Source organism: Sinohyriopsis cumingii, chromosome 1 (assembly GCF_028554795.1).
Source record: "Sinohyriopsis cumingii isolate HCF-2022 chromosome 1, ASM2855479v2, whole genome shotgun sequence".
NCBI lineage: Eukaryota > Metazoa > Mollusca > Bivalvia > Unionida > Unionidae > Sinohyriopsis > Sinohyriopsis cumingii.
The window spans coordinates 131,987,651-132,011,140 of record NC_142961.1 but is presented as its reverse complement, the minus strand read 5'-3'; the positions used below and the strand labels follow the sequence as shown (position 1 = coordinate 132,011,140).

General features: G+C 36.7%; 1 protein-coding gene across 2 annotated transcripts in view; it reads left to right on the top strand.

The window, feature by feature from the left end:
- Positions 1 to 23,490, top strand: part of LOC149807876 (dystrophin-like) — a 68,468-nt gene that overhangs the window by 25,566 nt on the left and 19,412 nt on the right. For both annotated transcript variants that reach the window (XM_089971504.1, XM_089971514.1), the window contains exons 10-12: positions 5,571 to 5,625; positions 12,947 to 13,058; positions 14,828 to 14,958. In XM_089971504.1, coding sequence (XP_089827630.1) covers positions 5,571 to 5,625; positions 12,947 to 13,058; positions 14,828 to 14,958 — 298 coding nt within the window. The remainder of the gene's footprint in view (positions 1 to 5,570; positions 5,626 to 12,946; positions 13,059 to 14,827; positions 14,959 to 23,490) is intronic.

Sequence of the window (23,490 nt, the reverse complement as noted above, 5' to 3'; positions counted from 1 at the left end):
TAATTGCGAGCCTGGAAGGTTGGCAGCTATGCTAATTAACCATCCTGTATCCAGGGTAAGAATTTAGTAGGTTGCCACACATTAATACTGTTTTCACAGCACTCAGTGTGTCATCATCCCCAATTAACCATCCTCTTTCCAGGGTAAGTATTTGATAGGTTGCACCACATTAATACTGTTTTCACAGCAGTTGTTGTCAGCATCACTAGTTAACACATTAACTCCGGAGCCAAACAGCTAGGCAGTCCCCTACAACATACATGCAGAGATCACCTAGAGCAGTATTAGCCTTACCAGTGCCTGTATCCCTAAGTTATGCTGACAGCACTTGGCTTGCAGATTTTTATAGAGGGGGCTGCTTGCAATAAATTTGTTATTATTTGATTTGTATTTATTTAATTAGGCTGAAATTTGGCACAGCAGTTCTCAATCAAATTACTTTCATAATGGTATAAATTTCATGCTACATGCAGAAATAAAACTCAGGTATAAATGTGAAAACAAATGATGTACTTACCAGTTTGCTTATCTTGACATGAATAATCCATAAAATCCGTTATGAATTCACACAGAATTATTAACACCATCAACACATGAAATAATTCTATTTTATGTACACAGAAATTCCACCTGTCATATCTCTTATAAACTTAACATCCTGTGAATACTGTACACAGATGGACATATTTTCCTTGATCTTTACTTACCTTTCTTCCTTAAAATTTTCACTGAAAATTTAAAAACTAATAAAACACTTAACAAACCTTGAATTATGAACACTCATGCTAACAGGCCCAGGTGTTGGTCATGTGTTAGGCCTCTTGTCGATGTGTGTTTGATATTTACGATCCTTTGATCAGCTCTTCTTTTATTTTCTTCTTCCTCTTCAACATTTTCATTCTCATCACTACTGCTGTTATCTCCAGTAACTATTTCGATGTCACTATCAATCTTGTCTGACTAAAATCCTGAAAATTCTCCGTCAGAGTCTGTCAAGTAAAAGTCTGCTCCCAGTGGCTGATTCTCGTCAGTTTGCATGATTTTCAGATATGTATATTTTCACTATTTCTGCTGCTATCGAAGTCAAATTATTTTTCTCTTTGTTTAGCAATGTTCACTCTGTGTAAGCTAAAATTGTATTGGTTAAACTGCCTGTATAATTATGAAATGGCTTCAAATCAACCAATGGCTTGCACTGGTTGAACTCATCGTGGGGAATACAGGCCTAGACAAATACTGCCACAACTCAGCACCCGGGATACAAGCTAGGTAAACTTAGCCACGTTATCGAGTAAATTAAGTAAAAGTCACCAGTTAAAATTGCATTCCATGTCATTTGCTTCTGATATTTCCAAAGTCAAATCAAGCAAAGGAAAAGAATGACATTAAAAAAATTAGACTTTCATGTGGGTTTAATGAGTGGTTTAATTTCTGTGTTTATGTGTGCAAAGGGATATAATTCCAAACTCTCAACGCTGTGTTAATTTATGGAATTATCGGACAGTTACCAAATAGGATGAATTATGTCATTATGTTGTCTGATGGAAATAAAATAGCCCATAGTGTACGCAGTATGGCGCCATGTTAGTATGGAAAGTCCGTTAAGCATGAAAGGTGCAGGGAAAGCCAGTATTAGTGCCATTCTAGTTACAATCAGGTTATAAATTATAAATCAATGATTTGATTGACTTAGTTCTGTGCACTTTTTATCACATTAAATGTTTTCATTATTGAAATCAGTAGTGGGGTACGAACAAACAGGTATGTATAGTCAGACTATAGTTGAGTTTTCCTGGTTTCTTTCTTTTGATGACCCATTCAGTTTCATTCCTGTCGCAATAACAAATGAGCATTCATTTGGCCATCCAAAGTTGACCTTGGTGGTGACTTCAATAACACATGTACTGTTCATCAAACAGACATGATTTTTCTCTGTCTTAAAGCGGAATTCCGATTTTCTCCTGACTTGAATCCAATTTTTCTTGATGTAGTCCGTTTTTTTATTTATCATCCCTGATCCGGTTTTTTAAAAACGGTCTGTTCAGTCCCATTCTGCAATGACCCTTGTAACGTATTCATTCTATATATTAGTTAACCCACGACTCTCGTAAAGAGTATTCTGATTGGTCAAAAGTTTAAATTCATCCAATGAATTTTTGTGTAATGGAAACTGATGGCAGTGGAAAGAAGTGTGTTTGCAAAAAAAAATGGCACCCTGAGTTGTTGAGAGAAGTTTAGATAAAGGTTTAAAAAACTTATGGAAATGGGAATGGCTGGAGCAAAAAGTAGATGGAAATTTAGTTGGTCAGTTTATAAGAAAAACTGAATGCTAGAGGGCTGGCATTTTGTGACCTCTGCTCTACGTTAATTGCAGTTGGAAGAGTTAGGAACGGCACCTACAAAAGAAGCTGCATACGAAAAAATTGAAGCTCAGAAGACATCTGGAAAAAGTGCAGTTAATTACTATAAGAAGAAAGATTTCTTGCATGAGAGAACAGATGTAGCTCTCTGTCAGAATATGTGCACTGCATGTTGCCAATATAAGCACCAGCTTGAAAGGAAAAAAGGCTCTCATTGAGAAGGAAAAGAAATGATTGCACATTGAGCCAAAAAAGTCAGTCAAAAAGAAAGGCTAAACAAATCTTTGCCAAAGCAGCAAAAAGAGCTAGACTAGCATATCAACAGGTTGTGTCCATTGGAGAAAAAGACCAGTGAATGTATGAGATTATTTCTATATAGTTGATGTACTTGGGTGTTTATTTTACAGATTTGTTATGAAAAGAGAGAAGTATAATCTATTTGCAGCAAAAATTTAGAAATTTTTGTGACTTAATTACCATGTGAACACTGACATGCACATGAAATAACTTAAGCGCTAATAGTATTGCAGAACAAATTCATTTGACAATAAATAAGGTGAAATTATTCAAGTTCAAAATTTTTGGTAAGTTTGTTAGTTTTTCAAATGATTATTTTGTTGCAAATTATTATCATAAGTTGCACCAGGAGCAGTTTTTTATGATTGTAAAATGCATTTTTTGACTGGGGCCTTCAGCCCCCTGGACCCATGTTGGGGGAGGACCCCCAAAGCCCCCTTTCAAATTTTCTGCTATTTTTTGTGGAATACCAAAATCATGTTTGATCAAAGCAAGCTGGCTACACCCTTCATCAAAGGAAGTCAGCACCTTAACCATTTACAGCACATTTTTTTTTCTAATTTCATGGTGTTTGTTTTTTGTAATCATATCATAATACATGTATATGTTTTTAGGTGTTATCTAATATTGTAAAGCACTTAGAGCTTCTAAAGATTAGGTACCATACAAAGTCCTCATTATTATTATTATCATTGTTATTATGTTTAAAATTGCCCAAGATCGTTGAAAGGCCCAAGGTCATTGGATTAGGATGTAGTCGGTTTTCCTGGCTTATTTGTTTTGATGAATTGTTCACTTTGATTGGACGAGTTTATCAGCTTTGGCCAATCAAAATGTTCATTACACTAATCCACAGATTTTTTAAACAAGACTGTTCAGCCAATTGAATTTTGGTTACATTGAACATGCGCTCACTCTATGTAGAAAGTGCACGAAAGTAACACACTCGAGGATTCAAAATTTGTTCGGTTGATTTGCGTTTTCAGTTTTGTTTCACCTCGTGTTAAAATATGCCAGGTCTTTGCTCTTTCAAAGATATCTGGTTTGAACAAGAGAAATACAAGGAATTGCTGAAAAAGGATCAAACATGTAAACAAAAGGCGGTTTGTACATTGTTTAAAAAAAACTACCAACTTGGTTTCGATGGGAGAAGGAGCCCTTGCAAGTCATGCTAAAGGTAAGATGCAAATTAGTACACAGTAATTACACACTGTTATGAATTATGTGTGAGGCAGGAAGAGAAGTAAAGTCCTGATGTGATTTAATATTGACTTAGTATGGAAAATTAGTGGATGAAGTTATCCAACTGGACAATCATCCCTTGAAATGCTTCAATAGAACAGATGACAGTCTTGATAAAGTGTTTTATTCCATCCTTTCCAAAAGAAAGAAATATGTTGAACTTTGGAATGTTCTCCAGAAAATGTTGCTGTTGTCACATGGTCAAGCAACAGTGGAGACAGGATTTCTGTCAACAAATAGGTATCTGTTGAGAACCTCAGCAGAGAAAGCATCAGAGCTAAAAGGCTAATCATTGACACAATGAGAAAAGCAGGTGGACCTTTGGAAATCATCATTAGCAATGAAATGATGACATATGCCTGCTCTGAAAGACATAAGTACCATGCCTATCTGGATAAGAAGAAAGCAGAGGAGGAGCATGAGGAGAAAATCAGAAAAGGAAAGAAACAAGAGTTAGCCATGGATGGAGTGGAAGAACTTAAAGACAAAAAGCTGTATCTTGAAGCTGACATTGCCAGCCTACATACTTTTCCTCTGTTCAGAAGACAGAAGAAGCAAAGTTAAAAGTACTCATTGTGCTTGTCACAGAGTCAAATGCTCTTAGGAGAAGGGCAGAGGAGAAGATGACAGCGGTGGCTTCTTATTCCATAATGATTGAAGAGAAAAAACAGAAACTTTAATAATGCATTTAAAGTAGTGCTGATGTCTGTTAAGAGAACAATTTATTTTGTATTAAATCTGATGCATAAGTTGCATATTTCCAAAATAACAATGAATATTAACCTATCTTCCAGATCATTATAAAGGAATTTTAGGAAATTAATTATAATTTCAATTTCATCATTAAACAATATTGTAGTATTTTGCATTCATTGTTTTCTCATATAAACTGTATACAAAAAGTTAGTTAAATAGGTCTTGGAAATCTCTGTTTTTTATCTTTTGAAAGTTTGGGAAAAGTCTTTGAATTTTTCATTCAGAGTTCAGTATGAACCCTGGTTTGGGTGATCTTTATTCAGCAGAGTGCACAACAAAAAACTTGATGATGACCTTTTGATTGTCATTCTGTTTCTGGCTACCTCCATATCGTGACATGACATGACCTCCATATCATGACATGACATGACCTCCATATCATGACATGACATGACCTCTATATTATGACATGACATGACCTCCATATCATGACATGTAACCAAAAGTAGTGATCAGTATAATTCTCAATGTCATCAAATTACAATGAACCAGGAATGTGATAATCAAGGTTCAGATAATAAAGGCTGTATTTTGCATGTTAAGAGTGGGATTAAAGTGACAATATTTGAAATGTGTTTCATTTGTACTTTCAAATGTTTGTCTTTGTAAAGAATATACTTGTCTTAGAAGCAAATATTTATCATTTTTATTGATAGTTATAAGATTCTGTGAATAAACTGATGTCACACAAAACCTTATGTCAGCAATTGCTAAAAGATTGCAGTTAAAATGTATCCACTTGATGTAAATAGTCTCCAGTGGAGTGAAATTTTGATTGTATTTTCCTTGACATATCTTGTGCATATACACTGTAATTAGATTGAGACAAGTACAACTCTAATTTTTTTTGTAAGACACTTACTAGTTTAGGATGTTTTAGTAAAAGTATGCCTATTTTTCACTTTTCTTTAACAGTGAAACATGAAGCAAAGTGCAGCATATGTAAAGGCTTTCCAATACTTGGTTTTAGGTAAGTGAAACAGAGAAAAACATAAGAGTAGTCAAACCCTTTGAAAACTGAGACAAACTTTGATGGTTGCTTGATACTTTCTTTAAGTTGCTGTATTATAAGAGACATATTAGATGATGACAAATTAAACTGCCCTCACCTGAGCAAGGATCATTCCGTTAAAATTTTTGAGATGGCTTCTTATGTCAAATGAAGATCTTTTTTTTTCCTTTGGTTATGTTCTCCAATCACGTTAACAGTAGGGATGTAAGCCTGCTGCCTCAAGAATTCAGCTGTTCTGAAAGACGAAAATTGTCTTTTCCTGTCTTGCCCATATACACAAAGGGCAGTAACTCTTGCCCATTACCTCCCCTTTCCACTGCCCAGTGTCACTATTTTTTAAGCTTGCTTCTTTACTGATAACATACATTATACCTCTAACATTCAGAGCCATCATAGTGTTAAAATTGGACCATCTGACTTTAAATTTGGATTTCTTGCGTTGGACTATCATTCTTCTAAAGGTTGTATACATTATTTTAATATTTTTTCTCTCCAAATTTTAGTGACTTGGTCTAATAAAGACTACATTCAACTTATGTTGTTGTTTACAAGTTAGCGCAACACTGTTTTTGCTTACTCCATTAGTAACAGGTGTTATTAGCGAGTTAATAACATGCTGATTTGCAAATTTATGCTCAGTTTTCTCTTGTGTCATTTCAGTAGAAAATTCCACTAAATTTATTAAATGCAGTAAGATCAAAGCAAAATAAGACACCCATGTCTACTGTATCATTTGTACTGTCTGTACATCATCTGTGCCATGTAGCATGTGTAATACATGGACAGAGGAATTCTGGACTGCAGTATTAATGAGTTAGTAAAATGCTAAATTGCTAATTAATGCTTTACTTTCTCTTCTTGTGTCATTTCAATAGAAATGTCACCTAAATGCATAAAGTGCAAAATGTTCATGCAATAGTCCAGAAGGCATCAAAAGGGGAGGAAAGACAGAGTAAGCACCAAGGAAAGATAATGTTGACATCCTCAGTATACATTCAAAGTCAACCTCCATTGTGGGGAACGCTGGGTCCGCCACCCCCAAACTAAAGTAGGCTGCCCAGTGGGCTTAAATACAATTGCGTGTCCGACCATGGCCTTCGGGTCTGTAAGTCTGGATGCATGGGGTTTGTACAGGATCCTTTGGATCCATTTGATAAGACAGCCTCGCCCTTGCTTGCCATCTGGCCATCCAACCGTCCCAGCATGGGGACTTTTTTGATAAAATGGTAGCCGACAAGGATTTACCAGATCTTTGTGACAGACCCATCCATTTAGCCATAAATCAGCAAAATACCCTTACTGTCAAGGATTTCAGTGAGAAATCTGTACAACTATACCCTTGGAGTGGCTGGTACTGGTGATAGCCAGACCTTCTACTATGCTGCCAGCAACCAGGCCCACCATATGCCAGGCAAACCAGCCACCTATTCCATCAGTGCTAAGCTTCCATATGTTTGCTGCTTATCCACATGGAAGAGTTACTGACATTTTTAAAAAGGACGAAATCAAGTCATTGTTGCCACCTGGTATGGCTTATTCAGAACGTGAAGTGGAAAGAGGTCAGGACTCAACATACAGTGAGGGTGATGAAGCCATACTCAGATCCAGCCATGAAATACACTGAATTTAGCTTCAAGGGCACAGTCAAGGACATTTACAGACATTTATAGAGTGTTTGCAACTTAAGAATGCCATCCACCTCCTACTGCTACTCAAGATCATAAGTTCAAGTATTGGGTAATTTTGATGAAGAGGAAGAGATGCTGTCCTTTTGGCTCCTTCCCCAGTTAGCTAAAATTAAGGAGATCAGTGACTGGCTGTCAGGTAGAATTGGTGACATGGGGAATTATAAGGCTTTCATTCTCAAAAGCCATATACCAGCAACATTCTCATCTCACTGGTACAAAACTCACTCCAACGCCTTCAGTAGTGATCTCCCAGCCCTTGACAATGAAACCCAATAAAATAAAATAAAAATCAAGCAGCAGTTCACTTGTCTGCTCCACTGTTTTATAAAGTGGAAAAAAATGTGTTCCATGCCATGTCAAAGCTAATCAGGAATGTAGGCACTAACTACATCTTCAGTGTTAGATTTGGCTTCATTGGCAGTTTTCCATCTTGCAGAGAAATCCGGCAATAGCGATGCTTGGGAGGCAACAGACAAGATTGGTTGAGTCATTAACTGGGCAACTCACCATTCCATGCATTGACTGATTTGTCCAACTAGACCTGATATGATGTGATGCATGTCTGAAGTCCACATGGCTCAATCCTCATTATACCCTGGCTTTATGGATGACCCCACTGGGTCACCATTACTCCTTGAAGGAAAAATTTTGAAAAAGTTCTGAAGCAGGCAGCTCAGCAACTGCCCCTCCAACTGGCATTTCAGAACAATCAACCACTGCACAGGGATGATAAACAAATTAGTGACCAGTGATATTTTTAGTCAAATATGCAATCTAGATCCCATCCTAATGCCAGGAAGCAACAGTCTAAGCAAGCCAGGAGGCAACTGTGACAAGTTGGTAAGAAACCAGGTTTGTCCGCCTTCAGGCCTCCTAACTCTAGACATAGACTATACCATCCCCACCACCTGTGGGCAGCTGACTTCTTCAATTTCAGGCTCACTGGATCATTCTATTCCCTTCAAATGATTGGGTGATCCAGATCATTTCGGAGTGGCATTGGATTTCATTTATCCAGGCCTCTTTGCTTTCCTCCTTTCCTCTCTTCATGAATGTACCTTGGATCAGGAGATGGATGCCTCGCTAAAGCTGGAGATATGGTCACTTATAAAAAAAACAGGCAGTGGGTATTGTGCAATAACCACAATTGCCAGAATTTTATTCCAGGCTGTTTCTTATTCGGAAGGTGAGCTGAAAGTTGATGTCAATCAATGATCTGAATCACCTCAACCAACAAATTTTGCCACCGAAATTCACAGTGGAATAGAGAGATCAATCCATCTCTCCATCTGATGGGATGAGTATTTGATCAGTCTCAATGTGAACAATGCATATTTTCGTGTCCCTGTCCAACATGTATCAGAGAAATTTCTCCATTTTGCTTACCATGACACGGTTTATCAGTTCGAGGTTTTACCCCTTGGCATCAGCATCAGCCTTTGGGTTTTTACCATGGTTATGGATTGTGTTGCCACCCTGTTCTGATAAACTTCATCTATAATTATGGCAGCATACCTGGATGACATCCTCCAGAAACATATGGAAAGTTCTCCAAGAGAGAAACAGTCTTATCTCACTTTTAGATCATACAGGCTTTTTAGTTCTACCTCTGTCGTTCCCAACTTTTTGTTCATCTCGTATGGAGTTTATTACCAGCCTTAATCTGCTATGGTTTTTTGTTCAAGTAATCAGGATTGTCAAACTCGTAGAGTCCACTTCCAACAAGACTTGGATGACTCCTTGGATTACTCATTGCACCGGCAGACTTGATCCTGCTCAGCCATCTATTTATGCACCCCTTATGTATGACATTGCTAGCACTATGGTACTCCTTTTTAAGTCCCCTCGATCAAACAGTTAGGATCATGCTCAAGATACAATCATTTTTGCATCAGTGGTACCACCCAGGTTGGCCAACCTTGGGGATTCCACTGGAGAAGCCCCAAGCAGAATGTACCAAAGTCAGTATGTACGGTTGGCATACCCAACTGTTGCCAGACTTTCATAACCATCAACAGAAGGGGAGCAGCCTATCTACATCAACCTTTTAGAAATAAAAGCTGTCGTCAGTGCCATTCACTTCTGGTAGGATCAAGGCTGAATGGTCCTCATTATGTCTGACAACTTTGTGGAAGTGACCTACATCCCAAATATGGGGGCAACAAATCAACTGACTTGTGTTTTGGCAGATTCTATGTTTGTACAATGACCTCCATTCATCATACATATCTGACACGTCTCCCAACATACTCATTGTCTTGGCTGACACTTTCCAGGGAAGGTTAAGTCATTCACATGGTATGGTCTCTCCATCAGTCATTTTTATTATTCAGATCTGTGTACTTTGGGGGTGTCCAGTGATCATTTTGTGACAAGCTGGAATCACAGCTTGCCCACCTCTCTTCAGTTCCAGACCCAGAAGCTTGGACTGTGGATGCTCTTTCAGTCAGTTGAGAGGGGTTGTGGGCATTTGCCTACTGTCCCATGACTTTGGTACCAAAAATGATAGCCCCTCTCAGATGGGACAAGTCCTGGATTGCCAATCTACTTGATCTAGTGATAGATCTGTCCAGAAAGATTCCAGCCAGCCAGAATCTTCTCAAGCTACCATGTCATGTGTTCCATCCCTTCCCTGACTGTCATCTTCTTTATGTTTAGCTCTTGTCTGAAAAGCCTTGCAAGGCAATTAAAATTTTTGATTGTGGAGAGAATCTATAGAGCAAGAAGGCCCTCCACTCTGAAGTCTTGGGAGTGAAGTGATGTGCTTTCATGGACTGGTACCATATCCATAACATCATCCCTTTGATGGTGGAGAGAATCTGTAGAGCAAGAAGGCCCCCCACTCTGAAAGTTTAGGAGTGCAAGTGATGTGTTTTCATAGACTAGTGCCATATCCATAACATTCCTTTGAGTGCCTCAACCCCTATACTGAATCTTTTTCTCTGTCTCTTCAAGGAGAAACAGTTGGCTGCAGTTAGTATGAAAGGCTGCTGCTCCATGATATCTTACACATTCCAGCATCATGGTAGACATGATATCTTACACATTCCAGCATCATGGTAGACATGATGTCAGACATGATAAAGATCTGTCTGATTTTTAAGCCAGTTTTGATCTGTCAACCAGAATCCTTTACGCTGTTTCCAAAATGGAATCTGTCATGGGTTTTAACATGGCTCAGTTCAAATAAATTTTATCCTTTTACGCACACTTCACTAAAGCCACTATCATACAAAACGTGTTTTCCCAATAGATTTATCTTCAGCACGCAGGATGAGTTACATGATCTTTCTGTTGTCCCAACTATATTCACTTCAGAACAGATGGCTCAGTGGACCTTTTGACACAACCAGGCGTTGTAGCCAAAACTAGGTAGCTGTCTGTCATCAATCAAAGAGTCATTCGCTTGCTCTCCAGCATATACATGCCAAGGACAGCAGTATTGCATGATTCTGTTTACGCTCTCAAACACTGCTGGAACCGCATGGGCAAGTGCCTCTTTCTTCCTGTGAAAGCTGGGAAACAGGATGTCACCCCACAAGTCCTTGCTTAATGGCTGAAATGGGTTATACGCTTGGCATACTCGGAGGTTTCACAAGCTTAGTCACCTCATGAAGATTACTCATGAGATTCGAGTGATCTGTAAGATGTTGTAGAAGCTGTTGGCTGACATGCAGAGTCAACTTTCTTGAGGTTTTAATCTCAGTGATTTAGCTTCGCAGAGGCAAACCTTGAAGCTGGTAAGTCCGGTGGCATCAGATGACCACCATACCTAATTAAAACAATCAACACAGTTTATCAACTTCACTGGATTCGGACATCTCTGGTGGCCTAGTGGTTAGAGCATCTGCCTCAGATGTGGGAGGTTGTGGGTTCGATCCCTGGCCGAGTCATACCAAAGACTTACAAAAATGGTACTAACAGCTGCCTCGCTTGGTACTCAGCATTAAAAGGTTTGTGTTAGGACTGGTCAGCCTGGTATCAGGATTATGTGACTGGGTGGGATATCATGCTACATGTCTGCGGTATGATGCCCCAGTGCTAGACATCACTATAAACTGCCACACTGCAGACATCGTAGCGATATGACTGAAAAATTGTTAAGGCTACATTAAAAATCCAAATCACACACACACTTACTGGATTCGCCAATGAAATTTTGTAGGAAAGAAGATTGCAATACTTATCTTCTTAACCAGATATAGTAGTCACAGATCAAGTGACCTAGGCTGTGTTGCCTTTGTAATTAGGAGAACAGGTTATCGTTAGCATGGGGAATCCAGTCATCATTCCCTTGAAGGATACCCAAGGTAGATGTTGGGATGCTCAGCATTCCCTCCTCCTATTACCTATTATAACATTAATGTGGACCACTCCGGTGTCCTAATGATTAGAGCGTCTGCCTCAGATGCGGGAGGTCATGGGTTTGATCCCCAGCTGAGTCATAACAAAGACTGATAAAAATGGTACGAACAGCTGCCTCGCTTAGCATTCAGCATTAAGAGGTTAGTGTTAGGACTGATCGGCCTGGTGTCAGGATAATGTGACTGGTGGGGGGGGGACATCATGCTACATGTCTGCGGCATGATGCCCAAGTGCTAAATACCACTGTTAGCCCCACACTGCAGACATCATAGCGATACGCCTGAAAAATTGTTATAAGCTACATTAAAAATCTAAATCACACACACACACACATGCAAACAATAATGCATTTGGGGGATGTATTTGATGGAGAAATTTTTAAATAATATTACTTAAAAACCCTCCCAACCACACCACCATGTGAGCATCCTCATTAGTACATTGCTCAACTTAAAAACTAGCGACACATGGTGGTGGTGAGATGAAACAGTTTGCAAGAGTTATTGCCATTTGTCTATATGAGATAGAAGGAAACGACAATTTTCATCTTTTAGTTGAGCTGGACTCTCGAGGTAGCGGGCTTATATCCCTAACATTAATGTGATTATGTAAGTATTCTTGGAGAAACACAAGTTACTTAAAATTTTCTTTCCTGAGAAGTGTAATATGGCTGTTGAAATTTGGTTCATGTTCAGTATTTTGGTCCAGTCTGTGTCAACAGATTGTATGGCATAGATACAACTTTCCAGTGATGGTGGACGTATCAACATTTATTTTGTATGTTAAAGTTTTATGTTGAAGCTGATTGCATTTTATTCCAGTTCTGTACTGGTCCTTGAAACCATAAGTTTGTTCTGAAGAATTTTGTTTTGAGTCGGTTCAGATAGATATATGTGAATATACTGTATGGGTAGAAGAGACAGATGCTTAGTAGGGCTGTATATCTAGATTCACTCTTTGTTCAATGTTCAATTTAATTATTTCTGTTAAAAATTGATTTCCATATCCTTTGATACAGCAGCATCAACCTAATTTGCTATCATTTTACTTGTTTTTTTCTATATTGATAATCTTACTTAGTCACTATGAGAAAAGTTAGAACATCGAGAAATTATGTCTTGGTTCATCACACAATCAACTTTGAATTTTACATTTAGTCATAGTGAACAGAAAGTTTCCTCAAGTTTTAATTTTTTTTATTGTTTCAGTTTCTTTTTCTTTTTCAGATATCGCTGTTTGCAGTGTTTCAGTTTTGACATTTGTGAAAATTGCTTCTTCACAGGGAAGACGAGAAAGAAACACAAATTAACCCACCCTATTCAGGAGTACTGTGTTAAAGTAAGATAATGATTGGTTAAGTAACATAAACATAAGGATTTCTTGTTGAATCAAGAAAATCGTGCATTTACAATGAAACGTGTCAACAAAGGCACTCAGGGATCCACAAAAAATGTCCTTTATTTCACCGACGCAGGTTTCTCTGTATTATTTTACAAGTAAGCTGTCCTGAGCTAATGTGAAAATGGATATTTTCACCACACAGTAAAGTTTCTAGCCTTGTTTTATTTATGCTAAACCTGTCAGTTTTTGTAAAATCAATATTCATTGTAAAGCTGTAAATTACCTATCATTACATCATGTGATGATCATGGACATGATGTCACTTTTCACCGCAGAGTATCTGAGCACTGTGAACTTGGGAAGAGATTGGACATGGTTGCAACTTCTGTCTTTTATTAAATAACGAAAAAGAAAATTCATATACGGTTGTAATAATCACAATAACAAGTCCTGTAAAGAAAATAATAAAGTCATCAAAAAGTATATGACACCTTCACAATTCTTTAGCAATTTATGACATGACATAAATCAGCTTTACATGCTTTCTGTGATGAGATCTGAATAATTGTGCTATAGAGAGATATTCACTCACCAAAATATCCTTTTCTTTGTATATTTGATACAAAGGAATCTTTGTACTTTAATATGTGCAAAAAATAATTGGACTTCTTGAAACAAGCCACGCTGGACAGTCTGGATAAATTTTAGTGAAAGAAAATCATTTTGCAAAGTGATGCTGAAAAAGGACATGCTTGCCATATTATTAGTTTCAGATTAGTTTCTGGTTGGGGAAAGATCACTTCAGCAGATTTTCAAACATTATTTACCAATGCCCCTGAAACCAAACATGTCATCATCCTTATGAAGTGAAATAATCCTGACTAAAATCTTTGAAGGAAAGGTCCACTGATGGCAAAAAGGGTGTTCTGGATGAAATACAGTAATTTTTAAAATATTTAGTATACTTAGATCTCTTGTATATTAAGCTGATTTATTTTATAACTTTAAATATATGTAGTCTGTTATAAAAGTACTTGGAAAATATTAAAGCCATCTGATATGGATTTATTTCTGTTGAACAATTTTTGTGTAGTTTTTGCATCGCAAGTACACTGAATATATTTCTATTGGTCATTATCTGTCCATGCTTTAAAAGACTAGTATAGACCAGTATCATAAAGTGATGTTGTAATTTATTGTCCAGTTTTATCACTGTCAGCAAAAAATGTTAATTGTTTGTCATAAATGTTGAGTAGTAATGTATTTTCTCTGCACCTGTTCAGATGGTGATTGTTTTCTGGTGCTGGTACGTGTAAGTTATCACCCATATAAGATTAATAGTTTTTCTCTACGTCATTGGGTTCACTTCACCACACAGATCATGTAGCACCAACAGCTGACCTCTTGCAAGTAATTAATTAGATGGGCTTAATCAAATGCTCATTTCAAATGAAATTTATCACATAATTTTCGTGATTTCAGTGTTTTCATGTTCAAATCAGCACAAATTTTAAACTATATTTATGGCATGATGAAACACAATTATTTGTCAGTAAATTTTTTGAAAATTGCATTGGTTGAATCCAAAATTTGGATTGGTTGCTACTTACCTATTGCAAAGTGATGGTATGACATTTTTACCTGCTATGTCCTCATAGGTGATATTTCACACAACTGAAATGTGTAATAACAACATCACATCAATGACTATGTGATGGTGTAGTGAAATTTTGGATTTAATGTTGCCCATGCCTATACATTTTCAGGCCAAACCCAAGGATGACACTATTGCCTTGGTGAAGACCATCAAAAACAACTTAAGCAAGAAGTATAGGAGAAAGTCTAGGCTGAAATATCTACCGGTTCAGGCTGATTGTCAATTTACACCAGGGGAATGGTAAGTGTATCAGTCACAGACTTGGCATTCAAGATATAATCAAGTAGAATCTTATTGCCTCAAACATGTTTGACCTGTGATAGTTCAGAATTGTTGATTTATTGTCCTGCTTGTGAATGGTGATATATGATATGTCATTTTTCTGTCACAGAGAGCTGTATTATTGTTACTGTGTACAATGTTATGGTTTCAAAATTCAAGAAACCCATCTGTTTTCTTCTAAACATGTTGTCTAGCTGAGTGCAATGCAGGGAGCATATAAAGCAGGGAACCAGACTATGAAACACGAGATGTACAGTTACTATAAATACAAAATAAGGAAACTGTTCGACATAGCCATATGGTTGCACACGTTGACAATATGAAGATCAGTAGATTTAGGTCTTCGAGGGATCAATGACACTTGATACAAGCCTCGAATTGTACACATTTTGTGTCACACTTGCACCTGACATCACTAGATATAATCTTTGATCTGAACTTGGAAACTTTTTTTAAAATTACTTTTATTTTTTTATAATTAAACTGGTACTTTGTAGCTAATTTTCTTATCCGGGTATTTATGAATGGGCACCCAAGTACCCAGGTACCTGTTGGCACCTTTAGTCATACTGATAATTATCAGCTCATAATCTTATTGTATTTTCAATGGTATATTGCATTTTAAATCTACTTACAAGTCATTCTAATTTGCACATAACATTTGACAAATTGTTGTTCGGAAGCAATATCACTTGGAACTGTATCTGTACAAGTCCGTTATTCCAAAGCTGTATTAATTGGGACTTGTATGTGCATATGTACGAGTCATTTATTGGTTGGAAGCTATTAGTACTTGGGTCTTAAATATGCATATGTACAAGTCTTTTATTGACTGGAAACTAAAGTACTTGGGACTTAAATGTTAATATGTACAAGTCTATTATTGATTGGAAGCTATAGTACTTGGGACTTAAATGTGCATATGTACAAGTCCTATATTGACTTGAAGCTATAGTACTGGGGACTTGTATCTCCATACATACAAGTATTGGTGAAACGATTCATCGATATGTCAAAGCTACAATACTTTTGCTGAAATGATACACATATCAATACAGGAAACAGCGAGTCGATACAAAACAATGCATGTTATTTTTTATTCAGCAGTCATGAATAATTATTATTAGTTGCCTTGTTATTCTGTCATATTATAGTCCATCTGAAACAGCATTTGCAGTCACAGGCACTCTTGTTTATCATCAAAAATGGAAAAGACTATTTGAGAATATACATTTGCCATCTACAAGTTAACACAAAGTGACATGATTCATAATCTGCCCCCCTCCTCCATTTCATGCTAATTATCTTAACCCAGAAGTATGTTCAGCATACACTATACATTCCAAATATGTTCCATGTGTATAATGAAGTACTTTACTCATCATTTAATAACCACTTTCATGCAAAAATTCTGTTTTGAATTGTATCTTGACTACTTTGGTCAATTTGAAAACTACGCTACCAGGTTGTTGCACAGTGAAATATGTTACATTGAATTCTCATTTGCAGTTATTGCTTGTTCCGGTCCAGCTTAAACAATAACCACTAATCAGAAATCAATGTAGCTTATTCTTTGTGTGACAAACAGGAAGTATTGGCACAGCAACAAAGTCTTCGTGGGAAAGTCATTAGATATATCAAGTACTTATGCAGAGATGCTGTCAGGGTGTGCCATTGTGCAAATCATGCAAAAGTCGTGCACTTGGAGAACACTGAAACGCGAGAACTCCCACAAATTCATTGAACGTCCCACATATGAAAATGTGCTCGGTGAAGTATACAATTTTTATTTAACCATTCTTGTCATGACATCTATTTTTCAGTTAGTAACTGTTCGGCATCTGGGTTCTTCAAACATAACATGAATTTGATTTGCACAATGTGTCCGGGAATAAGCATTATGATGTAGTTTGAAATCGTTCATGAATAAAGTTTTATAAATGCATGTTTAAAATATGGGCAGCCAAGTAAACCAAAATATCTGGTTCATTATGATTTCGTATGGCAAATATTTGCTGATGATAGTGATGATGTCAATAATATTTAAAGTTATGAAGAATATCATATGATTGAAGCTGGGAAAGTGTTAATGGAGATACCGATGAGTGATTTTGAGCCCGAAATTGTGTTAAATATGAGTCAGACGTACATGCTGGATGGATAAAAAATAGATGGCATGACCCTTTCAGTGGTATTTTGAAATTAAATGTACAAAGGACAGAATACTGAGCCTGATTAAAATACAGATAATTTGAAAGTATAATGCAATTATCTTTTTTTTTAATAATTAATCAATTTTGCTCTGCAGATCATATGCTACAAAACTATATACATGTATCCATATCAGGGTTAAGATAAATTGAATAAAATAAGGATAAAAAATGAAATTAATAAGTAAAGATATTTGTTTTAATACCTCTGTCTTCTCAAACATTGACGGACTAAATACTCCTATACAGCATTATGGAAAAGATAAGAAATTTGGCATAGTAGTCAGTAAACTACTGATTTAACGATTGAAGTTTATATTAGTGAAAAATCCTATTTTGGAGCAGATGTGTCCAAAAGATATTATATGTGAGCTCTGGAAAATTGTTCATAACAGTAGCAAAGATCAGTTTCCCAAAATATTCAAGCTGACAAAGTGAGCTATGTATATGCCACTTCAGAAAGAAGCACAGAACAATATTGATACAGAAAAAAGAAGCAGAGTATGCTCAGAAATAATTAACAGATTAATGCTTATATAACTAGAGTTGACATCTGTCAAAGATATTGATTTCAGTAGAGCTTTAAGAAAATGGAGCAGGAAGAGAGAAATATATTGAAGTTTAGATAAATATTGACCTATGACCTTTTCTTCTCCCCCCCCCCCCCCTTTTTTCTTTGATAAAGTGGGAGATCTCCCTTATGATAAAATCCTGTCAACATCTCTCCTTAAATTGTACATGGGGGAACAAATATGGAATTTCTCTTTTTTGTGGAGATATTTAACCAGTGAATGAAGTGACTGATGTAATAAATATAATTAGCATAGGATGAGCTACTGGGCAGATTTCAAACTGCACAAGTTTATCACATTGTGTAAGTTAACAAAATTGTAGAATAGGACTAGGTGTAGTCAGTAGTTTTCCTTCACTAACAAATACAAGCACCTGTGGCTGCAACAGTCTTTTGCATCTGCAGGAAGCAAACTGTGATAGATTTTGTTGGCATTCAACCATATTCCCATGCCCAAATTTGTTTTAGATGACATTTTCTTTACACAAGGAAATTGCATTTATTTCTTCTGTTTTGAAGATAACATCGTAATGTCTTCCACATTGTAACTGAGACACGAAATAGGTAATGTTTTCAAATCATTCTTGTCGTACAAAACAAAGGGAGTTAAATGGAACCACCATTAAATGGCCTAAAATGTTAGATAAAAATCACTGCAACCAGCAGGTAGTGTTTGAAAGTATTATCTTCTCATCAATGAGAATTGCATATAAATATATGATAATTATATGTCTATATGTAGTATTCATACTAGAAATAGGACCAGAATGTGAATATACATGAAAGGGCACCACTTACCTTCCAAAGATGGAAAGATCACCAAGTTCAAATGTGTATTGATATGTATTGAATTGCAGGCAGCGTATCGTATATCGTATCAATCTGAGGCACAGGTGTATCGTTTCATCCCTACATACAAGTCCAATATTCAGAAGCAGTCGTTGGGACATCTATATGCACTAGTTCATTATTGTTCTGAAGCTCTTGTACTTCTGACGTGTATATGTATGTGTACATGTCCTAAGTTCCCATTTTGAGCAGAAAGTTACATAATCACTGGGCCATTCACAGGGGAGAAAACTGCATTTCATGGAGATTGTGAAATTATTTACCAGGCCCCTATATGTTTCACTCATGTAATCCCAGAAGACTAAGCCCGTATAAAATATAATGTATATTAATATTTTTGTGTCTTTGTCTTGGATCATGGGGAACAGATAATAAGATAAACAAAAATCTAGTGTGTATTAACATAGATTAAGAAGAAAATAGTAAGACAAACAAAATATTTGTATACTTTTGCATCATAGTTTACATCTGTCCCTTTTTATACGTTGATAGTACCCAGAGAAGGCAGCTTTTTAAAAATATTTTTATGGTGTGCTGTTATTCCTCAAAAGGTTTGTATGAAAATAATACAAATTTAAAATTGCTTCTATGGGTGACTACTTGATGTTGAAAGTGCCTTCCCTGGGTCCAAGTATAATTTACTAGAACAGCTCTTAATGAAATGGCATGATTATATAGCTGTAAAACCAAGAACTTTGTCTGAAAACAGTTTCAGTGTGATAATAATTTTAACCCTGAAGACTACTTTTTCCTTTTCATTAGATTGTTGCTTGAAAAGTGACCCATTGGCAGCATGTTGATGTAAGTGCATGGTTTGGTCCTACATCTCAGGTTAACACAATTATGGACAAAGAATTATACGTAACTAATTTACTAATTATTTTTCTTTCGTGCTTCATCTAACAAATGCTGTCCCGCTTGGTTAATTTTGTATTTTGTATTAAAAAAATCCTCTTACCCTTCACTCAGCTGTAGGTTTAACGCCATTTATCAGCACACGATAGGCTATACATGACGGCCAGTATTAATGGTGGAGGAAGAACCCAGAAAAAAACCAGAAAGAACCACTGACCCATGAGAAGCTACTGGCAAGCTTTCTCACATACCCACATTGGCTGAATCCGAGACTCGAACCCACGCAGACAGAGGTGAGATGGCAGTGATCCGTAATGAAGAGCGCTTTAGACCATTTACTAAGACATGTTTTATTTGCCCTCTCCATCTTCTTTGGAGGAGACATTGAGTGTTACCTAAACCTCTCTGCCCCATCACATTGTCTCACGTCCATTATAATGACAATTTTTGAAGATCTTTATGGATTTGAACAACTTTGGTATTTTGGCTTCATTTGAAGAAGACCTACCTCAGGTTTGATTTTTAACCTTTGCTTGCCATATATGACTTAGTTGTGGCCCAGTTTGAATAGAACTTTGCATTCTCATGTGGAACGATATCATGGTGGCTGTGGCATCCATTATTTGTTGTTTTACCGTAAATATTACAAAAAGTTCATATTTTTTTGACTGTTAAATATAATTCAGATACTTTTTCATTAACATTTAAAGTAGAAAACCCATTAATGTAAACTCTGCATATAACTTACTGATAGCATCAAAAACAATATTAAAATGTGCTTATTATTAATTGGCCTTGATCAGTAATGGTAATGAACTTTTTCATGTAATGTTTTTTGATGGCTTTTTATGTGTACTTCAAATATTACTTGAATTGGCATGTTCTGTATTATTAAGGAAATGAAAACTCCACAAACAAGTGTTGCAACATAAATCATTGGAGAGTTGCATCGCTCATAGAGAACAAATCTCAGAGCCAGGTGGTATTGTGCCGATTGGGTACAGGACACATACCTGACTCCTGCATATGTCCTGAAAGATGAAACTTGATCAAAGTAAATACCCAGCAAGTGTCCACTGACAGTGAAAAAACATTCTTGTAGAGTGTAATGACTTTCATCCAGTGAGACAGAATTCTTTTATTTGAATTCAATTAAGAAACTTTATGATAATGTAAAGAAACTCTTGATCCGAATGCAGTTTTATAGCCAAAAATGTTGACCGTAACATTGTAAGGATTTTTATTCTGCAGAATTGTAACCTCTTTAATCCATTTATCAATCTGTCACTCCATGGCCTCAAAGCCCATTGGAGTCTAATGCACTTCATACAGTTTTTGTCTCCATTGAACATATTCCTTTGCTCTCTTGCTGAGAGCATGCATGTCTGTATGACACTATTCTTTATTATCATTGAGTCATTCTCTCAGGTGACAGAATGGCCTACAGTGCTTGGCTTTACCAATCACTGCTGTCTCACCTCTGTACACGTGAGTTCGAGTCTCAGGCTTGGCCAATGTGGGTATGTAGGAAAGCTTGCCAGCAGCTTCCGGTGGGTCAGTGGTTCTTACTGGGGTTTCCCAGGGTTCTTCCTCCACCAGTTATACTGGCCATCTTGTATAGCTTATCATGCATTGAAAAATGGCATTAAATCCAAGACAACAACAACAAAATTGAGCCATTCTTTGCTTGGTCTTCCTCTTACAGGAGTTCCATCCATCATTCCAGATACTACACTTTTAATCATCCATTTGTTCTCCATCCTCCAGATGTACTGAAACAAATTAAGTTTTTCCAATGTCCCTTTTGGTTCCCACATGGTTCCTAATATCCACATTTGTTGCCAGCACATGTGTTTAATTCATCTGTAGCAGCACCTCATTTTAAAAGCCAGTACTCTGTCTCTGTCCATGTTTTGCAGGCATACAGAACAACACCAAATACATGTCCTGATCAATCCAAGTTTGATTTGTATCAGATTGCTTTTCCAGATATTGTTGAATCCAGACATGGTGTCTATTGCCTTCTATTGCCATCTCCTGATCTCCTTGCCAAATTCATTTTCCCAGGTTAGCAGATTGCCAGTATGTTTTAACTCTGACATTTTCAATTTTTATGCTTCCATCCGCCACCTCTTTGTCAATGTCTTCTCATCCAGACACCATCATTGTAGATTTTCCAATGTATATCTAAGTCCTGATTTTTCCCAACATTGGGTAGTGTATTCACATTTTCCTGTAACACAATTCTGCTATTTGTTTTATAGGATCGGTGTCATTAGCAGATTTCAGATTATTAATAAAACAACCCTGTATTGAAACACCTGTTCTGTTGACATGTAAACCATCCATGATCTCTCAGGTATGTAATAAACATGATAAAAGGAGCTGGATATACTGGGTCACTTTGCCACTGATATACTAAACCACTTGCTGAGTTCTTTTCTCTTACAGTGGACTTAAAGTATTCATAAGGATTCTACGGCATCTGTATTAGTCTTCCACCAATGCAATATGACTTAGGTATTGCTCAAATGATATTGTGTTGGACGGAATCAAAGGCTTTCTGGAAATCAATAAAATAATTGTACATGTGTCTGCCATTTTTCTTGGCCTTCTTTGAAATCAGTATCTGGTGCACATTGCTTTAGTCCTTCCTGAATCCTGCCAGCTCCTCCACTAAATGTGGCTTGATTTGTGCCTTTAGTCTTTCGAGGAGGACCATCGTCAGAACTTTGCATATATGGCTGAATAGTGCTATCATCCTATAGTTACTATAGTTACAGTTGGTTTAAGGTCACTATTCCAGTGTTTGCCCCTTGCTCTATACTTGGTTGCTCAGGTTGTGACTTTCTCTTGGAAGTACTTCTCCACCAGCATGAGTCATTTCACCAACGATACCATCGGTCCCAGCACTCTTCTTCTTTTTAAGCTGCTTTAATGTTGTCTCTGCTCATTGAACATACTCTCATTTTTCTCATCATCTGTGGGTGGTGCAACCATACATTCAAGTTTTGCTACTTTTTTATTGTTGTCTTGGTATGGATTTCTACAATACTCAGTCCAGCATTTTTGTTTCTCCTCTCCTTACCTTGCAGCATCTTTCATTTTTATTTCTGATAGCTGATTGCTTGGGCTGCCACACTGTTTATATGCTTGATCAGCCTCTCCTACATTTGTATTCACCATTATAACATTCATTGTCCAGACATTGACTCAGCAGCCACATATCTGTGTCCACCGGGGTGATTTTTTGACTTCATTATGTAACCATCTATATACTGTAGCTATCTGATTTGATTCTGGTTGCCTTTGCTTCATCTGTTATTTGCCTTTGCTTCATTTGTTATTTGTTTTGTGGTGCTTTATGTTAACATTTATTTTATGGGGTTTATTTAAAATTCTTGTTTGCAGTTCTTTATATTAACAATTGTACAGTTTAACTTTTAAGCTTCGCCATATAGCCAATAGTGTGCTGCTGTGCCCTTAAACCCTGCTATATGCATTTATATGTGCTTATGAATTTTTTATTGTTTTGATACTAACACTGTATGAAAAAATAGCATTAAAAAATAAGTTTGATAGTTAATTCAGGGCTGATCAAATTCCTTACCGTTACATCCCAGACCATTCACTTTCAAAGTTGGACAGGTAAATTTTCTCAAGATTCTGTTCTAGGAAAAGTCCATCTTTCCTATTTTAAAACAAGATGGGCAATTGCTACCCTTTACTGTTTTAGTTATATTATCGTCATTTATCTGGCCATTCATATCCTCCAGACATAATTGATGCTTGAATCTACTTTTCCATTTATTCAAAGATCACACCTACAGTAAATGGTAATTGATAACCGTTACATATGCACAAGCAATGACAGCAAGTTAAAACACTTACAAAAAAACAAATCCAGCGTGATTTTTTAATTAGCATTGTTTTAAATGGCCTTAATCTATTGTATTTACTCAACCCTGATACTCATGAGTGGACTTCCTTCGATTTCAATCCAAT